General features: G+C 40.5%; 1 protein-coding gene across 5 annotated transcripts in view; it reads left to right on the top strand.

Moving 5' to 3' along the window:
• Window positions 1-21,657, top strand: part of RBFOX1 (RNA binding fox-1 homolog 1) — a 1,278,833-nt gene that overhangs the window by 1,023,860 nt on the left and 233,316 nt on the right. For all 5 annotated transcript variants that reach the window (XM_014520084.2, XM_025203686.1, XM_025203675.1 and 2 more), the window contains one exon: window positions 11,224-11,466. In XM_014520084.2, coding sequence (XP_014375570.1) covers window positions 11,224-11,466 — 243 coding nt within the window. The remainder of the gene's footprint in view (window positions 1-11,223; window positions 11,467-21,657) is intronic.

Here is a 21,657-nt window from a genome sequence, read left to right as displayed (position 1 = left end):
GGGGCAAAGGCAGGAAGTCTCAGCTGCATGAGGGAAGGGAGCCTGGAGACTCGGTCTGCTATTGCAGCCAGAGCAGTGCAAGGAGCAGTGGTCAGGTGAGACCCCAGGAGCCACACATTAAACTTTCTGCCATTTAGACATCCCTGAATTAAATTAAAAAACTCTTAATGGAGAGAAACCATGGTGAGAAAGCACTATTACATCGGGTCCTTGGAGGTATATCTAGTACACAGAGATCTGAGAGTATATGTACCAGTATATATAGTCCTTCAAATGTCAAGACTTTGTTGAATATATGGCACACCCAAATTTTCCTTCTTGCAAACTAAACCCCCCCATCAGATAAAGACACATTTACATGGATGCAGCTTCTATATGGTGCATGCAAGAGCTTTTACTTTATCTCATGCTTAAGATGAAGACCATTTTTAGAGGTAATACTTTGTCCAGAAGAAAGAATTTGTCTTCTCTTCAAAATAATGCCGTAAGTGCTTCACCAGAGATACTGGAGGATCATTTTTTAAGAGAAGTGTAGAAGTATTTTCATGCATGTATTTCAATCAGGAGAAGATGGGTTGATCAGTGGACAATAAGTTAAATTGCAGATATAAAAGCCTAAGGCCAGGAGGTGAAGAAAGAAAAAAAAGTGGGTGGTCAGGCAGAAGTCTTGTATGAAGTGGAGACACCAACAAGAAGGCATAGATTACATAATTAAAAACACCCCCCCACCCCACCAAAACCAGTAGAAGTGAAAAATAAGAAAATTTATATGGACCATTGGCATGGAGGAGGGCAAAAGCTTGATGCAGCAGCCAAGAGGTAGCCAGTTAAATAATTTGGTGAATAGGTGGTTACAAAGGTGGGAGAAAATGATAGTTTTAGCAGCAGTAGCACAGTCTGTCTGTCTAATTAGAATTCTGTATGGTCTCGAGGCGAGCAGGAGTTCAGACTCAGAATGTAGCCTTTGGCAAGTTACTTCCTTTCTTTGCATCATTTTCCTCATCTGTAAAATGCAGATAATAACACTTACCCTCCTACCTCATGGGGTGTTGTGATGATTAATTAGTTAATGTCTTTACAGTGCTTTGAATAAATGCTAAGTAATATTATTATTCATACAGTGCTCATCACCGTGTTATCTGAGCATTTTTCTCCTAGGACAGGTTGAGCCTTTTTTATTTCCTGAGGTGAGTGGGGAAGAGAGTCAGATTAATATGAGGAAAGCATTATATTTTCTGGATTGGCATGAACCCGGGTTTACTCCAGACCTGAGAAATAGAAACTGGATAATGTGCTTTGGTTGATATCAGCTTAATTTATGTTTAGACTGTTCTGTTTCATTAGCTTATGGGCATGTGTCAATGAAACAGGAACCTTAAATTTAAGTGGTGGGTTTTAAAAAACATTGCTTCAGTTTAGGGCTGATTAAACCCCCATGTCATGCAGACACACTGCTGACTTCCCTGCCTCTCCAGCAGGGAGGGGAGGCCGAGCTGCTGGCAGGCGGAGCGGTCCCTGGCCTGCGGAGGGGGGCTGGTGCTTTGCTCTGTGGCAGTGGTGGGCACCTCCCCCAGGTGGCACCCACCCACAGGCACCGGCTCAGGAAGTCCAAGGGGTCACCGCAGCCATGGAGGGAAGCACTGGGTACCCGCACAGCTCAGACAGGCAGGCTCCAGTGTGGGGAGCAGGGGGGGGAGAAGAAAGATCAGGCTCACCGCTTTTCTTGGGTGGAGCCTGCTTTCCCGGGCTGCTGCCAGGTTGCCTGCAGGGCTTCCTGCAGAGCTGTGGAGCTTCATGGAGCCCAGTGCTTTGCTTTGTGGCTGTAGTGGCAGCAGACTTAAACTCCTCAAAGGAGTTTATGTTTGCTGCACCCCAAGTCATTTAAGGTGCATTATGCTGCCAAATTTCTTACAGCAGCTGGAATCAATTAATGCGCAATACACTGTTGAGGCATGCAAACACCGACACCATTAAAGGGGTGCAAAAGCATTTAGCCCACTTTAAAGTGCCATACATGCATACCTCTCGTTTAATCTACACACGGCCTATGTTCCCAATATTATATTCTCAACATTTCCTCTAGTTACAGTGACTTTTCATCAGTGCAGATGTGGATGTTGACATAGTAGGCTCTCTTGTCTTCCTTGGAAAAAAAAATCCAGCCTGCTCTTTTATTTCTTTCCTTTCATTCAGTGGTCTCAAAAGTCTAGACACCTAGTCTCTGCATTCACATACAGTTTCAGTATGCAATCAAGAGACCTGGGTTATTCTCTTGGCACTGCCACAGCCTGGTTGTGTATCCTTGGTTAAGATCTTAATTGTTTTTGCTTTGGTCTCCTCATTAGCCAGATGTGGATAACATTAACTTCACAGAGGTTCATTTAACCAAGTTTTGATGGTGAAAGTATTGTTCCTAGAGGGCTTTGAGATCTCTTGGATGTCAGGTGCTAAATGAATCTACAGCATGATTATGACAACAGTGTAGGGGCAGTACCTCTGGGAAAACGTTCTTGAATGTAATTGATGTATTGGTGCCCTTTTCCCTCTTAGATTACTGTTAGGAACTCTTTGTTTTGGGAAACATTTATTTGTCTCAGAAAATAGGCTACTGCAGATATCCCTGCACCTCTTAGCATCTTGTTTTGCAACATAAGGCAATAATAAACTGATAAAGCTTCAGTTTAAAATTGCACAAAACTGCATAAACATTTGTGCTTCAGAATAAAAAACAAATCTTGCAGCAGCTGGGTGAGTGAGAAAGGAAGCATCCTGTCTGTCTGTAGAAGCAAAAGCGTGTTGTCTCCAAAATACTAAGTCCTAAAAATGCCACCTTAATGTGTTATTTAAAACCTAAAATTTAGGCCAGCACTTGTCTGCAGTTTGCCCTTCCAGCAGAATGATAGGGACTGTTTGCATAAGCTGAGTCACAAGTCTGTAGCCAGATACTGCAGCCTCCGTTCTCTGGACTGGCCAAGTTTTGATGCAGAATCTGAGAGGTGAAAGACAGACAGAAGTCCCCTGTGACTCCTTCATGTTGCCCTGATTTCATGGCCTGATATGGCCCCCAGAACAGCTTAGAAGGGTTGTGTCCATGTTAGTCTGACACGCTCCCCATGCACCAAGCATAATAGGTACTGTGTGTGTGTGGCCCTTCACTCCCCATACCAAAGGGAATATTCAGACTTCCTGTTTGGAGTACTGTGGGACCTCCAGCCCAGGACAGGCTGGGTGGCTTCAGTAAAAATGTCAGTAGCATGTGGGGTGGTGGGAGGCTTTGCCTTTGGCTGTGTCAGGGCTGGGCAGTTGGGAGCCACTGCTTTTTCCAGCCTCATGCTCTCCAGCCGGGGTATGAATGCAGCGTCCATTCAGAGGAGAGCTGTGCCTGGGTGAAGTAACCGGGGGGGCCCCACTTTTGCTGCTGCTTCTCCCTAGTCCCCCAGCTGCTCGGTTGCAGTGTGGGTGCAGCTTCTAGCTGGTGAGAAGCTGTGCCAGGGCCAAACAGCTAGAAGCTGAATACGCAGAAGTGCCGCTTCTTTCTGCCCCTCCCCAACCCCCCAGGTGCAGCATGGGCACAGCTCCAAGTTGGTTAGCCAGGCAGTGACAAAGCCGCCCAGCTCCGCAGGCCAGATCTGGTGCCTTCATGAGCTGGATCTGGCCCACGGACTGTATTTTACCAGTCCCTAGGCTAAGGAGCTGAATATGACCAAGCACGGAGGAATACAGTGTACTTTATCTTACCTGAAAATGGAATCTAAAATGAAAGCTAAAAGGAAAAAAATACCCCACCCCAAAATACCTCTCTCCCATATGATAAAAATGCATTTGAGTCTGTCTGGTATGGCATCCCATCAATGCTCTAGCAAGGTGGGGGGGTGAGCAAGGCGACTGCCTTGGGTGCTGAAGTGAAGGGGCACCAAGAGGCACTGCCCAGCCGTGATGGGGCACAGGATGGAACCACAAGTGGCTCATTTGGGGGAGTGCAGGGATGGGGGGAGGGTGTCTCCCACCACTGCATGTACTCCCAGACAAGCATGGGGGTGGTGCCCCCTGGATCTGTGTGTGGGGTGAGGGTGGGCTGCTGCTGTAGGCTTTGCCCTGGGTGCCCAATTTAGTTGCTATGGCACTGCATCCCATAAAGATAACCCCTGTTTGTGGCTGATCACCATTATGTGGCTATACCTTATACACACAAAATCTTATGCTACTACTTTGGTGCTAAGCAGTGGCACAGAATGAACATTTCATTTCCAAATTGGGCCTGTACTAGGGACAAGAGGCTGTAGTTAAGGAAGATACTTAGAAAAGTGTAGTTTCTTGTGGTAGAAGGTGTTCGGTGAAACACAACGATTCTACCATCACAGTAAAGTTAATGAAGGAAATTGTACAAAATCTCTGAGCTGATTCCTGAATTTCCAGCTTTCTCTCTGACATTGCAAGGAAAACATTGTTTCCCCAATTCATCGTTCTTTTCTTTTGTGAACACCCTGGTTTGGGAAGGATTTTGTTTTTTACACTAATTATGAGGCCCAACTAGTTTGCCGTTACCCTTCCAAGAAGGGGAGGAAGTTGGATGCATTTGGTTGTGAAATCAATCAACTAATTTGAGGCCAATGCCACAGTCAGGTTATTAAGCAACATGCAGGACACCTTGGATAATCAGTTGATTGTGAATACTGGTCCAATGTGGGTAGATGTCTGATTCTTTGGGTAAAATGTGTTGTTTTTATTATCCTTACCTAGGGAGAGCAAACAGCAACTCTCTAGAAATGATACTGTTATGTTAAAGAAGCCCAGCATATTGGCATTAGACTGAAAGTTTAATGCTACAGTTACTGTTATTTATCTAGGTTTGAGCATTTTTTTGAGGGCAGGGTGCGAGAATTGGGGCATTTATAAATGTTCATGTGATGCACTTCAGGCTTTCTTCTGAAATTTTATATCTGCTGCAAGCCCATGGCAGATTGGCAGGAAAACTGGATATGTTGGGACTGTTTGCATCATTTTAGCCTTATTCTCAGTTATATGATTTAATTAGGAGTTTAATAATTTTTTGAGGCTAGCTCCAGAGTAGCTAGATAAAGCTCCTTTAATAGTTAGCATTAGCTTGCTTAAGCTGCTGCACAAAAGTAAACCTCAGAAGCATTTCTGAAATATTTCCCTTTGTAGACAAGAGAAAGAACATAAAAAAATCAGTTATATAAAAAGGATAAAATACATCTAATATAAAACTGACAATGGTCCTTGGAGGAGAAGGCTACTGTTGGCATTCAGCAAATTTAAAGCATAAGCTTTATTGTTGTTACCTTTATAAAGTATAGAAAAAGCTTAAACACATAAAAAGATGCACAAACACTACTCTATAGCATAGCTGTCAAAAACCAAAGCACTGGAGGTTTAGAGTTTTTCATAACTTGAATACAATAATCTTAATTTTAAAATGAAAATGTTCAGCTTGCGGCAACTTACATAGCAGCATTTCTAATGTTTTTTAAACAGCTATTAATGTAGTCAAGCTGTGTTTTTTCTTCTTCTGTGTGTAATCATCTGCTCAGTGGTGCACTCTATAAGTAGTAGCAGGAGACAGAGGAGTGGCCTGCTGTGATTGATGGGGCGAGGCCTAGCAAACTGAAAGAGTCCCATCTGGATTAGGTTTTGGGAGCAGTCAGATGTTGAGTGGGAGGTCAGTAAGGCTTGCAATAGCTCCCCCTCCTTCAACACCCCTATCATCCACACTCATACACACATTACATAGCTCACGCCCTCATCCATAATTGATGCTTGCTTTGGGCAGATGCTGCATGGCCTGGGACTAAAGCAGCTGCTAAGTTTATGGAGGATAAAGGGAGCAGGATGGTACAGCAGGTATTTTCACTTTTATTTTCACTTGAAACTGATTTTAGTGAAGGAGGGGCATTTCTTATATTCAGCTGTACCACTGCATGCAAGCCTCTTCTAATATGTATTTTGCTGCTGCTTAAGTCATTCTGAGGGAAGCAGAACTGCAGCAGTGATTATGTGTCTCTGCTGTGCTTGATATGTCTAACTGAGCCGTTCTTATAACCAGCAGGTTTACAGAGTAATTTTGCATTTTTCTTCTTTGTTTCCATGCCCTGAGGATATGGTGCAGTTTGGCTCATTTAACTACAGTATGAGAGGCTTTCTCTGAATGTGAAATATTTCTTGCCAAAGAAACAACACACAACAAAACTAAAATAGAATAAAGCAAACAATAAACTGTTAGTTAGAGTTAAAATGCAGGCAACCATAAAGGTTTTCATTGAATAAATACAGTTTTATGCTGCAAAAGTGTGTTTAAGAAAAGGAACACTGCATAAGTAATATTTTCTTTGCTTTGTGTCTTTTGTGTATAAACATAACAAGACTGCTTTATTATGTTTTGACACTTTTCAAGCATTTCTTAATTATACAAGCATCTCTGAACAAAAGAAGGTGCTGAAAAAGAATGTCGAGATTTTGAGGTATTCAATAGGAGTATTTAAAATTCTGATCTTTTCTTTAAGTGGAAGAGTCTATAGGATCTATAAAAAGCATTCACTTACCTATATCATCCTGAGGCATTTTTGTTCTGTAGAGTTCAGCATTTAAGCAGACAGCAATAAACTGGATTTTATACACTGCCACGTAAAGCATATTTTGAGTTGAAATGTGGTTTTCATTAAATTTCAGGCCAAAACATTTAGCAGAGCCTGATTGTCTGCCATCCTTTGTTCTTTTGTTGCCAACAACTACTTTATTAAACCACACACAAAAAATGAGTATTAAGTGGTCATGTAAACTTAAAAAAGCAAAGAGGATTGGAGTGAAGTTTGAAAGAACAACTTCTGTCTACCCTCTTGTGCCTAGGCAGAGTTGCACAATGCCTGTGTGCCCACTGTTCCAGAACTTAACCTCCTGGGTTAAGTTATGAATGGGTTTTTCTGTCACTTCAGAGATTATTTCATACACTTAATGTTACTTCATTTTTTCTCTTAAGCAATTCAGTTCATTTTGTTTTAAATACATAGTATTTAAAATTGCACAGTTACTATCTGAAACTAGGGGAAAGCTAAGACTATCCTCTGAAACTTAGTTGGGGTTCATGATTTGCTACTCAAACCATGATGTGTAAGGATCTGTTCATTACCACTGCATAAATTCAGCTCATAAACTGTAATCAATTTATGAAGAACATACCTTTGTATTAAGGAACATGTTTAGTTATGCGGCATGTGTTTAATATGAAATGCATTACTGATATGTTCTTTGAGTGTTCACGTGTTCATTTTGCATCAAAATGTATAGATTGCATTAAACATTTTTTAAAATCTAAATTAGAAGCTTCAGTTATAATGGCATGTGCCATAGCTAGTTTTAAAGTGGTACTATGTCAGAACTAATACTATTTTTTATGTTAAGCTCCTGGTAGACAGAAGTACACTTTTTCATTTCTTTATTTTCCAGCAACCACATCTTAGTGTATTGAAAAAAAAGCAGAAATAAATAATAACTCTTAACGAAAGAATGAGACCTGGGCTGATAACCTTGTATGCCAAGTTTCCAGAACAAGCATATTTATATGGCTATGCTATAAACCACTGGATACATAGGGTATATATTGGAAATGCTGACCCTTTATTATTTCCTTATTTATTACTAATACCGTTTTAATAAGGGAACCCAAAGTTCATCTTAACGAATCTAATGACTGAAGTGTAATAGCGTCAACAGGGCTAAGGTGCTGGAATTTTCATTACATGTGCTCTTGCTTTACTGTAGTGCTGAAGTGAAATGTTTGAAGTCGCTAGTAAGAAATCATATAAAAACTCAGTGCTCTTAATTAAATATTAGCTGTAATTAGCACTAAGTGTGAATGCTAAGAATATTAATTAGGGTCTCATGGAACTGCTGTCAGTGTTAATGAGAAACAGTGGGGGTCTCAGCAACATCTGTTTTAGAACTCAAGGTAGTATAAAAAGCTTTAGATCAAATGCACCTGGACATTAGCTGTTGGTCCCTTTGTTGCCATTATTGTTCTTTTTTAACATCTGCTGACTCTGTCATGTCTAACAACTGACATGAAGAAACAGCTTATAGACCAGCTACTGTTCTTCAGAACCAGTACAGTCATCATTATTTTGAGGCGGAATATTCATTTGCTGATGCCAGTTTCTTCCACATAATAAAGTCTGTCCTAGCATATGTAATGTTTGCATTTTCAGTATTTTGAAATACCCCAACTTCAGCTCCAACTTCAGTAATTTGAAAACATTAAAATTTCCTCAATAATAGCTAATAGTTGGTAAGCGCATGTGGAGTCCATTCATTGGTGCATTTTAGTATGTATGGTTTATTATTTTTCATTTACAAAAACACTAGTTTATATTAATAACAGATGATTAAGTAAGACAAAAATCAAAGGAAGGCATGAGCAGATGTACATCTTTCCTAAACAGCATGTAGAATGTATATTTTCCTTTATTTTTTTTTAATTTAAGTTCTGAAAGTTTCTCAGTATAGCAACACAACTTTCCATTTTTGTTTGCACTTGTAATAACAGCATAGTATATTTTTCACTTTCAAAGCATCATAAAGATATGAATTAATCTCACAACAGAACCCTGAAAAGTAGGAAAATGTCATTATTTTCATTTTTAAAATAGTGAAATGAAGCAGAAAGTATAAATAACTTGCCCGGGGCCACACTAACATACTGGTGAAGACAGGATTAAAATTCAGGAGTTCCTAGCATCATGCTTAATCCATTAAAATGCCAAGACTTTTTCTTAGGAGAAGCATACTTTCCCCCTCTGAATCTACCAAGTACCCAGCGGCTGTGGTAGTGCACTGATTAGAAAATCTTCAAAGCTTCTGAGTTTGGGCTCAATTTAAACAAGCAGTTCCTCATTTAGATGTTTATTTCAATTAGCTGAAACTGGCTGGAGATCTTAGGTGTGAAATATCACATAAATTCCTTTACACTTCAGGCCTTGGCTTAAACTAGGAAATGTAAGGAAACCCAAAATGAAAATGTGTGCGCGCCTACTCACGCCCTTTTGGTGGGAAGGCAGTTACATATTTCAGAACATAATTACAAGTTTGGTTTCATGTTAGTTTTGAGGCTGGTGACCATGTTGTGTTAGGAAAGGTTTAGTACTTTGCACATCAGTTAGCATATCCTTTGCATTGAGCAAAGGGCTTGCGATCTGTGTTGCTATTCTTTCCCACTTGCTACTGTGATACAGTAGTCACCACAGTGTATCCTGACACTGCCATCTTTGGCATCAAGATTTGTGCATCTCTTAAATGCACAAGCATGTCTTGTTAAAGGTTTTCTTCCCTAGCCTCAAGTTGTCATATCATTATGGTCAAAAAATTTAGGCAGAGACTATTACAAATACTTATGTTAAATACTTATGATTTGTGAACGTTTTTGACATATGCTTGCCCCTGTGGGATTATATCAAAGCTAAAGATGAATCTAATTGCCCATGCAAGATATAAGATGCCTCCATTTGGTCTTTTACTTGTAAGATCTTATTTTTAATACATAAAAGTAAAATCATAATTAGCAAAATGATATGATACTTTAAGGTCTTGCATATATTTTCTGCAATATTACCATATCATTTTTTTCAGTGTTTTCCTCAAATGGGTTTTAAGTTGGGGCCTTTATAGTTTTGTATTTTGATATTGTGGTTGTAAGATTGAATTGAATCATTATATTATATCCTTGCACTATAGGTACAGGATAAACTTTTGTTTAATAGTTCTGTTTTAATAGTTTTAGATTAATAATTGTTTACTGATCCAAAATAGTACTCTGCATCTCAGATAGCATCATTTTTTACAGATACTTAGAATTCTGTTAACAGGGTGTGTCACCTATTCCCATTCATTGATTTGTATTTTAGGTTGGGTATATCTGTTCTGAAAATTAGAAAATGATGAGGCAGTATGCACACAATAGACTAAATGCTGTCACTGTTTTGGAACAAGTGGATTTATATTTTGCTGGTTTTATAGCGGTTATATTTTTGAGTTAAAGCTGTGAAAGATGTGGACTCGAATTTACTAATTTACATACTTATTCCTCTTTCTAGTGGCACATTTAAGATTTACTGGGGCACTGGGCAAACAGAAAATTGGACCTCCCCCCGCCCCGCCATCAGGCAAGGGCAAGTTCCTTCTGTGCCTGCCAGGGGTCTGTGGCTGGGCCTGCCTAGCCTCCTTGGTGTGTCTGGGGCAAGCCAGGGGGCACAAGAGCCCCTCTGCCCAGTGGGTGTCACACAGCCAGAGCTGCAGTCTCCCGGCTCTGCAGGATGGGCTGGGACCAGGGCCAGCTGGCGGGATGGGCATGAGCTCTGCCCAGGGCTGCTCACTTGCCCCTATGCCCACCCCTCTGCTGGCCTGGGTGGGGCGGGGCTGTCCCAATCTGCTCCAGGGGCTCTGGTGCTGGTGGCCTCCCACAGATGGCAGGGACCGGAAGTGGGACTGCCCAGGGGGTCTTCTGGCAGCAGATGGCCCCAGAAAGCTGCTGCTGCCTGCCAGGAGCCCCATGACCATCCCTAACCCCTGGCCCCTGCCTGGCCAAAGGGGAGGAGGCAAACACTGCCCACAGCCAGGATGCCACCTGGGCTGTGCTGCCCGTGGTGCCCCAGGGAGCCCCTATATTGGCAGGAGCTCTGCAGGCCCGTGCATTATTCTGTCCCTGCCTCATTCTTTTCTCTTGGGGTTTCAGGTTTTTTGGACTTCCTTGGTATCCAGAAGGTCTCACTGTGATGTCAAAATAGCTTCTTAAGCCTAACAGCCCACAAGGCTAGTATGGTTAAGGCACAGCAGTTTCCATGCCCAATAACACATAAGGGCAAACATTAGATCTGGCTGCCTTTGACTCCCCAGCCTGAATGATTAGGCATCTCTTTCCAGTTGGGTTGACTGGGAGGATGGTTTTGATGGGAGTCTGAGGTGAGGCTTTGAACTAGTGCCTGGTGGAGCCATTGCAGGACATCCTGTCCAGCCACTATGCTCCTTCAGTACTGTGTTGGAAGCTGTGATTTCACTTTTCTAAGACTAGGTTTTTAACAGCGGGGATAAACAGAGTTAAATCAGAGAGGATACACCTTTCATGGGAAAGAAACTTAGCCTATCTACAGATCTTGCAGAGTTTCTTCATTTTAAAAATTATTTTCTCTTATTCCAGTCTCATCTTTTGTATCTTTTCAGGGTAATCAGGAAGCTACAGCACCTCCTGACACAATGGCGCAGCCTTATGCCTCAGCCCAGTTTGCTCCACCTCAGAATGGTATCCCTGCAGAATACACAGCCCCACACCCGCATCCCGCTCCAGACTACACAGGCCAGACCACTGTTCCAGAGCACACGTTAAATATGTACCCTCCTGCTCAGACACATTCTGAACAGAGTGCAGCTGACACAAATGCACAAACTGTCTCCGGCACAGCTACAGTAAGTTCAAGTTTCATCTATTTTAAAACCATGCATCTCAAGTTACAAATGTGGTTTTGGATAACAACCAGCTCATCTGTTGTGTTAAACAGTTTAAAACTTGGATGGTATGTGGAATATTCAATAATAAAGGGTCCAAAATAGGCCCATTTTTTTTCCTTTGAACTTTGAGGATACTATTTGTTTAATTGTGATGCCTCTAATGAAGGGCTCTATGGCATTTGCTGGCACATATCCAAAATCTTTTTATTTTGGAGTGTTCAAATATACAAGATTATAAATAAGCAGCACACAGGTGAATGATTGTATAAAGTTTAACCTGTTTAGAATTTGGTAAATGCTGTTAAAATATTCTTAAATATTTACCTGAAGTAAAACCATTAATTTGTTTTGTTTATATGACCTGCTTTTATTCATTTGTCACAAGCATTTCTTTAATTAAACTTTATTCTCAGGAATGTTCACTTAATGGGATAATGTGGCAAATATTTGAGAATCTATGTATTTGCACGTGACTACTCAAAATGGGAGTTGGCAACATCACAAAAAGTATTTATGTAGCCATGTTGAAATCACTATGCCAATCTGGAGTTCATGAAATCATGGAGCAAAACAACATTGCGTGACTCACCTGTCCAGTCTGTGCAAATAACAGATTGTTAACGGTGAATGTACGCACACGTGATGGTGTGTGAATACATCATGTTTTGAATTGTGAGTATGCAGGGAAAAATATAGTTTCTAAAATATGTTTTACTGCTTTGCAGAATTGTAATGAATGTAATTTTAAATGGTGATCAATGTTTGGTGCCGAAAACTCACTTTTTGAAAGTCAGAATCCACTAATGTGCTGATCAAACTGATCACCCAAAGGTTGAATTTCTCAAAATCACTAATTTTTGAAATCCTAAACCAAATTCAAATCATTATAATGTTGAATTATTGAGGGCACAGTTTAGCAGATATCACAACTGTGAGCCTCATTTGTTATTCTCTGCATTTCTTTGTTTAGGGCAAAGTGATTCTAACAATGTCTTCCTCAAAATATCTCATCCTTGAATAACAGTTAATGTTGCTAAGGCACTCTCTCTAGGCTGTGGGAAGGTGAGAGTATTTCCCACAGAAACTAAAATAAAAGCCTTGTTGATGGGGAAAATTTCACCCACCCTGTCCTATCTTACAACTGTCTGTCTTAAGGTATTTAATATCTTTATCATATAATATATTTTATATTAATTTAAGAATGAAGCTAATATAATGGAGAATGAGAATCAACACGTCATATATAACACATACAGGAACACAGGAATTGCCATAATATAGTAGGCTAGTGGTCTACCCAGGTCACTGCCGTATATGTTATGTCATTGGCCAATATCATGTATATTTGAGCAATACTAAGAAACCATGTAACACGGGTTCTCAAACTGTGGGTCACAGGGGTACGTGCGGCAGCTCAGGGAAGCGGCGTGTGGTGGTGGTGTAGAGTGGTGGATGGCAGTGGCGGCTGCCGTGTGCAAACTCCCCTTCCCCTGCCACCGCCATCCAGCACTCGGGGTCACAGTATCACAAAGTTTGAGAGCCCCTGCCATAATGGATGATTATGACAGAATCTGCTTGTATAAGAAACTCTTCTCGTAGTGGCTGGAAGAAATTCATCAGTTTCAAAACTGCAGCTAAATCACATGTCTTATACTCACAAATATTGGTATTTCTTTTCTTTTCAAAAATCAAATATTTTGCTTATAATATGACAATGAACATTCTCCTTTCATAACATCCAGTCTTTTGAGGCCTCTGCATGCAAAGATTTCTTGTGGCAATTAATTTCTTCGTTTAGGATTGGCAGAGTATAGTGTTTTCTGTTATCAGTTTATCATGTTTCATGTCTTTCAATATCATTAAGCATCCCCTTGTTCTTGAATTATAAGAAAGGTTAAGTAGAGGAATATTCTATGTACCTGCATCATACCATTCATTAATCGGTATACCTCTGTAATATCCCCCTTTTTCATCTCTTCATTAAGGCAAACAGTCTCTCTCTTAAAAGCTTTTCTCTGCTTTCCATGCATCTAGTAGTTTTTGTCACCTGTTTCTGGATATGTTTAGTTTCTTCTACAGTGCTCAAAACTGAACACAGTATTCCAGATAAGATTATACAATGATTTATAAAATAGCATAATTTTTCTGTCATTTCTGTCCCTTTCCTCATATATTCTCCAGCTTGGTTTATTGTCTTGATCATTGCAGCACCTCATGTTGCTCACAATGAAAACTTAGTCCTTCCATTTGCTTGGAACTCTAGGGCTTATATCATTCAGCCCTAAGGTGAAATCCTGGCCCTGTTCAAGTCATTGGCAGAACTCCCACTGATTTCATTGGAGCCAGTACTTCGTCCTTACTGATCTGTTCTGAAATGTATCATTGTGTTCCACTACCTTTTTTGATGCCTCATTCTGGAAAACATCTAGCCTTTTTTGTCAAAAAAAAGAACAGAGGAGGGATAGGCATTTCCCCAATATCTTGATTGAAGGCAGATGAAAGGAACTCATTTGCCTAGACCGCAGTTGCTCCTTTTAATCCTTGCTGCAGCAGATCCAGTGACTCCTTTAATGGTTTCCTGGTTCTGATACACTTATGCACTTCCATGTTGCTTGTTTTATGTGTCTGGCTATCTGCTCTTCATATTCTTTCTCAGCGCTCCTAATTTCCTTCCTATAGCTGTTTGTTTTGACATAGACTACATTTCTACCTCTGGAGAATAACAGTATGACTCAAATAACCTCTTGTACTTTGCCAAATTACCATACTTGTAGAGTTCATTTTATTACGGATCTTTGCTTCCCTTTCTGCTTCCTTCCTTATGGAGGAATCTGCATATCTTCTTTGTCGAAGTAGCTTCATGCTGTGTGTAAAGATGTTAATTTCTTTGGTTTTGACCTTAGGGTTTTCTTGAGGAGCTATCACATTTTTCTTAAATCGTTTTCTGAATTTTGATGTCACTGTGAAAGTTGTTAGTATAAGCACTTCCTGAAAGTAATAATAGGCAACAATCGGTCCTCTGGATCATGGTCTATGCATAAGAGGTCTAGTCAGGTGCCTGATGAATCTGCTTGTGGCTGACAAGCCCAATTCAAGGGTGACAGAGCTTGTTAAAAGTTTCACTAATTCATGGAATAACAAATAGAGATTTACAGTTAGCAAATTCCCTAAGGATTTGCATTACCTACCTGTAATAGGGGACCCTATTCATGTTACAGGGGAAGAGATGAGAGACAAGAAGAACCTGAAAGGCCCCTTCAAAACTAGGGTATGGGGGGAGGTTGCCCTGATTCAGGCAAGGACCTAACAGGGAACTAGACTCCCAAGAGATCCATGGTGTTGTAAACCAAAAAAAGACAGTTACTTGCATCTGGAGGCAGTCCTGGGGAGGGAGCACCTAGGGCTACAGAAGTCCCAGCTGCTAGGGTAAGCATCTTGCCTAGCAACTGAGAGGAAGCTACAGGCTGCAAGCGGAAGCAGGGACATTCGAACAAGAAACGGCTGACTCTGAATTTGCCTTTGTTAGGTGCCCTAAAATGAGATAATAGGAAGCCCCTGCACTGGAGTTGGGCAACAAAAATTGGCTGACTGACATGGGAGGGGCTGGCCTGCATTTATAGGCATGCCTCCAGGTTAGAGAGTCATTGTGGCCCTGACTGGAGAAGACCAGAACTCGCCTGCAAAAGATAGGTGGAACTTGAATCCAAGAGAGGAGGAACATCTGGCTGCTGGTGGGTGCATCCAGCGGGGTGAGGACTTGACTGAGGACTGTTAGTTCTCACCTGGCAGGGGAAAGGAGGGAGGGTTGAGATTTTTGTTGAGGACTGTTTCGGTACCAAAGGGGGCTTATTCCACCCCCCTCCCCTTTATAACCACCACAGGCCCAGGATGCAGCTGTGAGGGGTGGTTTAGGAAGTCATATAGCAGCATGTTCTACGATGCTGTGATGTTTCTTTCTGTTTTTTTCTGCAAGGATTGAGCTGGAGTAGAGAGGGGCTAAAGCCACAAGGCTGCAGCCTGGATCAAGAAAGGAGGAGTCTGATGAGCTAATACTCAAGGAGGTGAGGCTAAAGCCAGGGCCCAGGAAAGGGACCCATGGATTGAAACAAGGATGGTGAGGAAACCCAGTAAACAGAGACTAAGTAAAACCTGAGGCATGGGCATAGCTACGAGGGTGGCTGGAGGCCATGATTATTGGCCTTAAGGCAGGTAGGGCCTGTAGGGCCATGACTAGAGCTAGTAGAGCAAGGGAGATGGTGGTAACACCAGAGACTTATCCAGGTTGGGGGACAGTACTACCGGACTCTCCTTTTTAAGATGGGACAAACTTCCCATATACAAGGTGTGGCAAGCAAGTGTAGAAAGGGGAGAGGATCAGAAGGGACCTGGGGAGTGAAGGACTAGCTCACAGGCAAGACTGTCATGACCACACTTTGGTTGGGCTGTGTTACACTAACATAGCCCCAATGTGGAAAATGTTTCTTAACTGCCAAGAAGTCTTCTAGGACTTTGAAGTCAGACTTTATTTGTTCAAATCATAATGGGTTTCCTGTTCTGAAATCAGTTACAGTTGGCCTTGTAATTTTTTTCTGTTTTATGGCTTCCCATCATGCTTGTTAACATATGCTAAAAACATTATAAAGAAATACATGCAGATGGACCTATTATCCAGGTAAAGTCTAGAGTTTTGAGATAGTCTTTGTGAAATTATCATCAGGGTCTAGCTGTGGACATTTCTTTATGGGACAGAGTTTTAATAGGACATGTTTTGACCAAGATACAACAATAATATTACTGTGCTAAATACTTGCATCGGAAGGAGAATATGCTTATGTATATTTTGACCGCTAGCTAATACTTTGGACAGTGAATTTCTGGACTATTGGAATGTCAGGGGAATTATGTGGAATTGATGCAATGCCTTTGGGTTTGAGTCAAAGATGTTCATCTACATTAAGCTGAATCATGCAGTATGATAATGAACTTTGTAAAAAATCAATTCATTATGTAGAATTTTCTAGAAAAAAAAATGGGACACTTGGTAAACAACTAGTGGGGAGAAGCATAAACTGTATTGGAATTGTTTCACTAATAATTCTAATTCATATGAATATCCATGTGCATTTGATGCCATACAGGCACCTAAAAATGCAATTAGAACATAATAAAATACAATTTAGAACATAAAGCTCATCAAATATCAAAATAATTTTTATTTGTGGAAGTGCTGATGAGAAATGCCCCACTTTGCTCCAGCGAGAAATGATACGTGCCAAATTTCAAATATATTCTCTAAATTAATCTTCCCTCTGGCTTTCTCAGTACATTCCAGCTTACATATTTTTGTCTGTTACAATGTTGCCTACTTTGGTGGAACTTTTCTTATTTTGTTTCTTGTAAAACACCACGCTCAATACTAGTAAGGGAGTTAATGCTTGGTGCAAGTGAGTGAAATTTCTTTTGGGTCATTTTATTAAAAAAGTCAGTGAAATACTGGTCCCACTGAAGTCATTAGGAACACATCCACTAATATCAGTTAAGTCAGGACTTTACTTATCAGCTTTATTGCACATTTGCAAATGTTATTAATAGTAAATCTGAAAATTCAAGTTCTTTATGAACTCCAGAAGTTTCTATATATTAGTGTTATTTTCCTAACAAACTGGGTATAAAATGTACCAAGCCAGAGTGGTAATGGTTTAAAATCTCCTTGAATTGCTGAGAGACATGAATGAATACAGCCATAGGTGATATGACTGACAGAAATGCAGATAAAAACCACATATAAAGCCGATGCATTTTTTTCTTCAAGAAAAACATCTTTCTTCAGTATGACTTGTAAGTAATGGACCCTTTTTCTCTTCTACCTTGTGCTTCTTACAGTAACTATACAGTGTGCACCAGCTCCTTATATTTTGTTCTCTCCTAACTCCAGTAGCTGAGTCCAAATTATAATGCATTGGCGGTTTTCCCCCTTGCTTCTTGCTCCTTACTTTCTTGAAGTCTCCTCTTTGTTTTGGCATCTTTGAAACTGTGCATGTTGATGAGTGTATCTGAACTGCTTTTTCAACAAAGAGACCATTTTCTTTAGATACAGTTTTGATTCTGCGGAGTTTGTCTGTTTTGTCTGATTGCCAGTAAGGTTCCACACCTCTTGGGCTTTTATTTTGGACTCCTTGTTAGTAAAGAAATCATATGTTCACTGGTTATTTTGCACAAATACATTGCTAATCCCTTCTGTACACTCAAAGATATTGTACTTGCTGGCTTATTTTAGGGAGTCTGATAGTGCAGTGCTTATCCATGTCAGTGATTCTTTGCTATTTGAGCATGGTTCCAGTGACTTCAGTGAGCAATATTTATAGAAGTGAGGGACACAGGGCTGGAAACTGTTGGAAAGTAACACAAGTGTCTTACCTACACACACACGCACGCGCATGCGCGCACACACCCACACACACACCCACACGGAGCTGGGAGCTCCAATCTGTTGACAGGGCTTCCAGCTAAGGGGCCCCTGGCCACACACCTTAATGGCATGATAGGAACCAACTACAAAGTTATTCCACATATTTAACTAACTGTTAATCATGCCTTAAGTGTAACACGTAGAAGTGGTCTTAGAGTCGCATATATTTATTAACATATTATCAAGCATACATTTCATCTTGTTGCATATTATGTTGTCAGTGTCTTCATCTGTTTAGATACACACACCTGCTTAATTTTCCGCATATGAGTAGTCCTATTAAAATTGATTTTATATGTGCAATCACTGAGACTTCAGATATGTAAATTAGGCAGTCGCATAAGCAGTAGTAGAGTCTGGGCTTGCCCTCTAAGCTTTTCATGACGCAGTTTTTGGGAGGTTTCTGGCACAAATTGTGCTATTAGTAAATAAGCAAAAATAACAAATCCTTCCCCTAGAAATGGAGGGATTGAAAGACGAGAAAACCAAAAGGGAGTATTTCCATTTCTTTTATTTTTCAATCTGATTCTAATGCTTGAATATTATTCTGAAAACTGTATATACTTTGAGAAAAAATTTAAAACAATATTTTAGTTTGTAATTTTTTTGGAATAAAGTCACACTCCAATTAGGGTTTATTCACTTAGTCTACCAAATTTCATCCTTGAAGGGGCTTATCATATTCCTTGAATTATGCTTACTGGCCACACACTGTTCTAGGGTCGGTATTCATGACTTTTCTCAACTTTGGTGGGAATTTTCCACTCACATTTTAAAGGCATGCTTTGACTCTAATTCTATGAAGTACAGCGAGTGATAGTATAAACAATTAGTGCTCAAACTTATTACATTTATCATCAATTTAAAAATATTTCCATTATAAAAATATGGAATATTGCAATCAAAGTAAAGATGTGGCAAACCTCTAGGTGTTGTATAGGGCATGAACAAGTATTTAAATGACCTGATGTAGGTTAGGTGGCTTACTTTGAGAGGCCTAAACCTGAGCTGGGTTCTGCTGCCTAAAGGTGTTTGTGCAGGTGCCCCGAGGTAAGTAAATCAGGGAGGATGAGCAGGGGAAGATGCTGGTGAGGGCTGGCAAGATGGGAGGGGACTGGCAAGTTTTGCGGGGTGGAGTAGCTGCTCAGTCCAGGGGTGCACTGGTCAGGGGAGTAAAAATATCCTGGTCAGGGTAAGGGGGGTTAGAACAGCACAGTGCTGGCTGGGGACATTTGCAGGTGTTGGTTGAGCTGGGTTAGCCCATGATGATCTAAAGTTAGCTTTTGTTGGATGAGAACTAACTTTAAACTGGGCACACCATTTGTAGGGCAGTTTAAAGCCTGTGAATGTTTCCATGTTTACTCATTTAGATCACCCTAAGATCAGTTACCCATAATGTCCTATTAAAGTGAACTTGGATAAACACCTTTCTCTAAATGTAATTTCATTCTGCACTAGTGAAACCAAGGTGTCATTCTGCATGCGTTTTACTTGGGGCTATGATATCATCAGATTTTACAGGCTAAGCAGCATTTGATCACATCTGCACTTGAAGAGGAGCTATTCAGGGAAAAGGCAGCGCTTAAGGAAGTAGTGTTGGTGATTCAGTGCGTGGCCCTCTTTCCTCTGAGTCAGTTCAGAATCAATACTCAGCCTGTTGTTAAGGGATACTGTTTTCTTGGGGCCCTTTAGGAGAGATGTAATGCACAAGTCCTGGCCCCTTGTGATTATTAGATAATTTGGCACTTTTTACAAGAGACTGAATGTTAAACCCAGTGCTGTGGCTAAATTTCAGCTTGGTTAATTGCATTCAGGATGTCTAAAATCTTCTAGCTTCAGAAGAATATAATAATTTTCTCCTCTGATTTCAACTGATATAGGTACTGCTGTTTTCTGTTATATTTACTTTTTCTCCTTAAAAGTGGCTGAATTCTATCAGGATTGATGTCTTTTATTTTGGTTTGTACCAGGCACACTGCAAAGCCCATTTGTTTAAGCAGGCATTTGGGAAAGGCTAAGAATGGTGCAGGGTCAGTGCGAGAGACTGATTTCAGTTTTAATGTTTTGCCCAGTTCTTCAGGGGAGAGAGAGAGGGCTGTGGGTTGTGTTAGTTTTGCATCTTTTATAAGTTGTGGACAAGACAACAAAATAAACCAACTTCTGTGTTGTATTATCTAAATGCAAATTAAAGTAACTGAATAATGGCTAGAAGATTACCAACACTAACCCCTGATACAGTTTTTACTCAGCCGTCTCCTTTGTTTCTTTGTTTTAGTTCTGCTATTCTTTCCTGTTCCTTAGGTGTATCTGTTTCCTTGTTTTGTTTTTTGTTTGCTTGCTGTTCCTTTTTTGCTCATTTCTTTTCCCTTTCTTCTTTACCAGAAGGCTATATGCTGCTTGGGGAAGAGGCCACTGGAGCGGGTTAGGTTCTTGTAGCAAACCACGATGTCATGAAAACAGAAGATTTAAGAGTGTGTTAAAGAATTGTAGTTGGATTTTTAATGTCTTTTCACTGTGGTGAAGGAATACATTTGCAGGGGGGCTGGGTCATGCTTTTTGCTATTTTTGTCTCACTGAGCTGGGATGGCATCACCCTTACCTCTAGCTTTGATGCTTCCCCAGTTGGTGGCACATGTAGAATATGGTTGGAACTGGCTCTCATAGACTAGGAAGTAAAAGTGACTCCTGCTTTCTTGGAGATCTTGGAGAATCTTGGAAAATACCTGTGGCAGAATTAAAGCCGAAACTAACCATATCTATTGCTTCTCTAAACAGAAATACTCCTAGGAAACTTCTCAGCAGGGAAGGAGGGCAGGTGGAGGGGGAATGGGAATAGTTCCATTTCATCTGTGAACATTTGAATTTCTAGAATGAAACTGCCTCCTACAGAACTGATTTCCCAGGGTTTTAGAAGTATTTACTTTGTACTGTAACTTATCAATGACCAGCTTTTATACTAAATGCAGGTGAAGTATCATTTTGTCTTTCTATTTTCCTTCCATATGTTTGCCCATGCATCTTAGCCACCAGATGCTGGATTCTTAATAATAATTTGATAACTCTTACAATGGTGTTTATTTAATCTAAAACACATCCTGCTGATGCTGGTTGTTGTGGCAGCAGGGTTTGCTGGTTCGTTCGTATTATTTGTTATATCCGGTCCTAACTGCTTCTCAAACAAAATATTGCAAGATGTCCCTGTTTCAACCCTCCAAGCACTTTAGAACCACAAAAGCAAGCAAACTAGTCAAATCCTAACCTATGGTAGAGTTGAGAGATCAAAACTGACATCACAAATGGATAACATAATACCATGCTAGTACGGTGAGCCACTATAATGACTTGGGAGTATACACTTTATTACTTCTGAGAGGCTTCCTTGCTGAGAGCACTGCACGTAAACTTTGTAACTAAGCCCCGCATATATTTCTTTGCTTATGCTAAAGAACAGTAGTAACATCTTACTTGAATGGCTGGATGTATTAACACATGTTGTATGGATAGTGGAGCTGTTTGAAAACATTGGCCTGAAGTTGTTACGTAGACCAAAGTCTTGCTGATATCACTTGAGGTTTTTGCCTATGCTAGGGGTTAGGCTCAGCCTTTAATTAACCAATATAGATATACTGTTTTTAACAGAACCCTAATAATTGCTAAACACTAGCTTTAATCTGGTTGTG

Source organism: Alligator sinensis, unplaced genomic scaffold, assembly GCF_000455745.1.
Source record: "Alligator sinensis unplaced genomic scaffold, ASM45574v1 scaffold404_1, whole genome shotgun sequence".
Lineage (NCBI taxonomy): Eukaryota > Metazoa > Chordata > Crocodylia > Alligatoridae > Alligator > Alligator sinensis.
The sequence above is the reverse complement of the archived record's forward strand: the minus strand, read 5'-3'. Positions and strand labels throughout refer to the sequence as shown.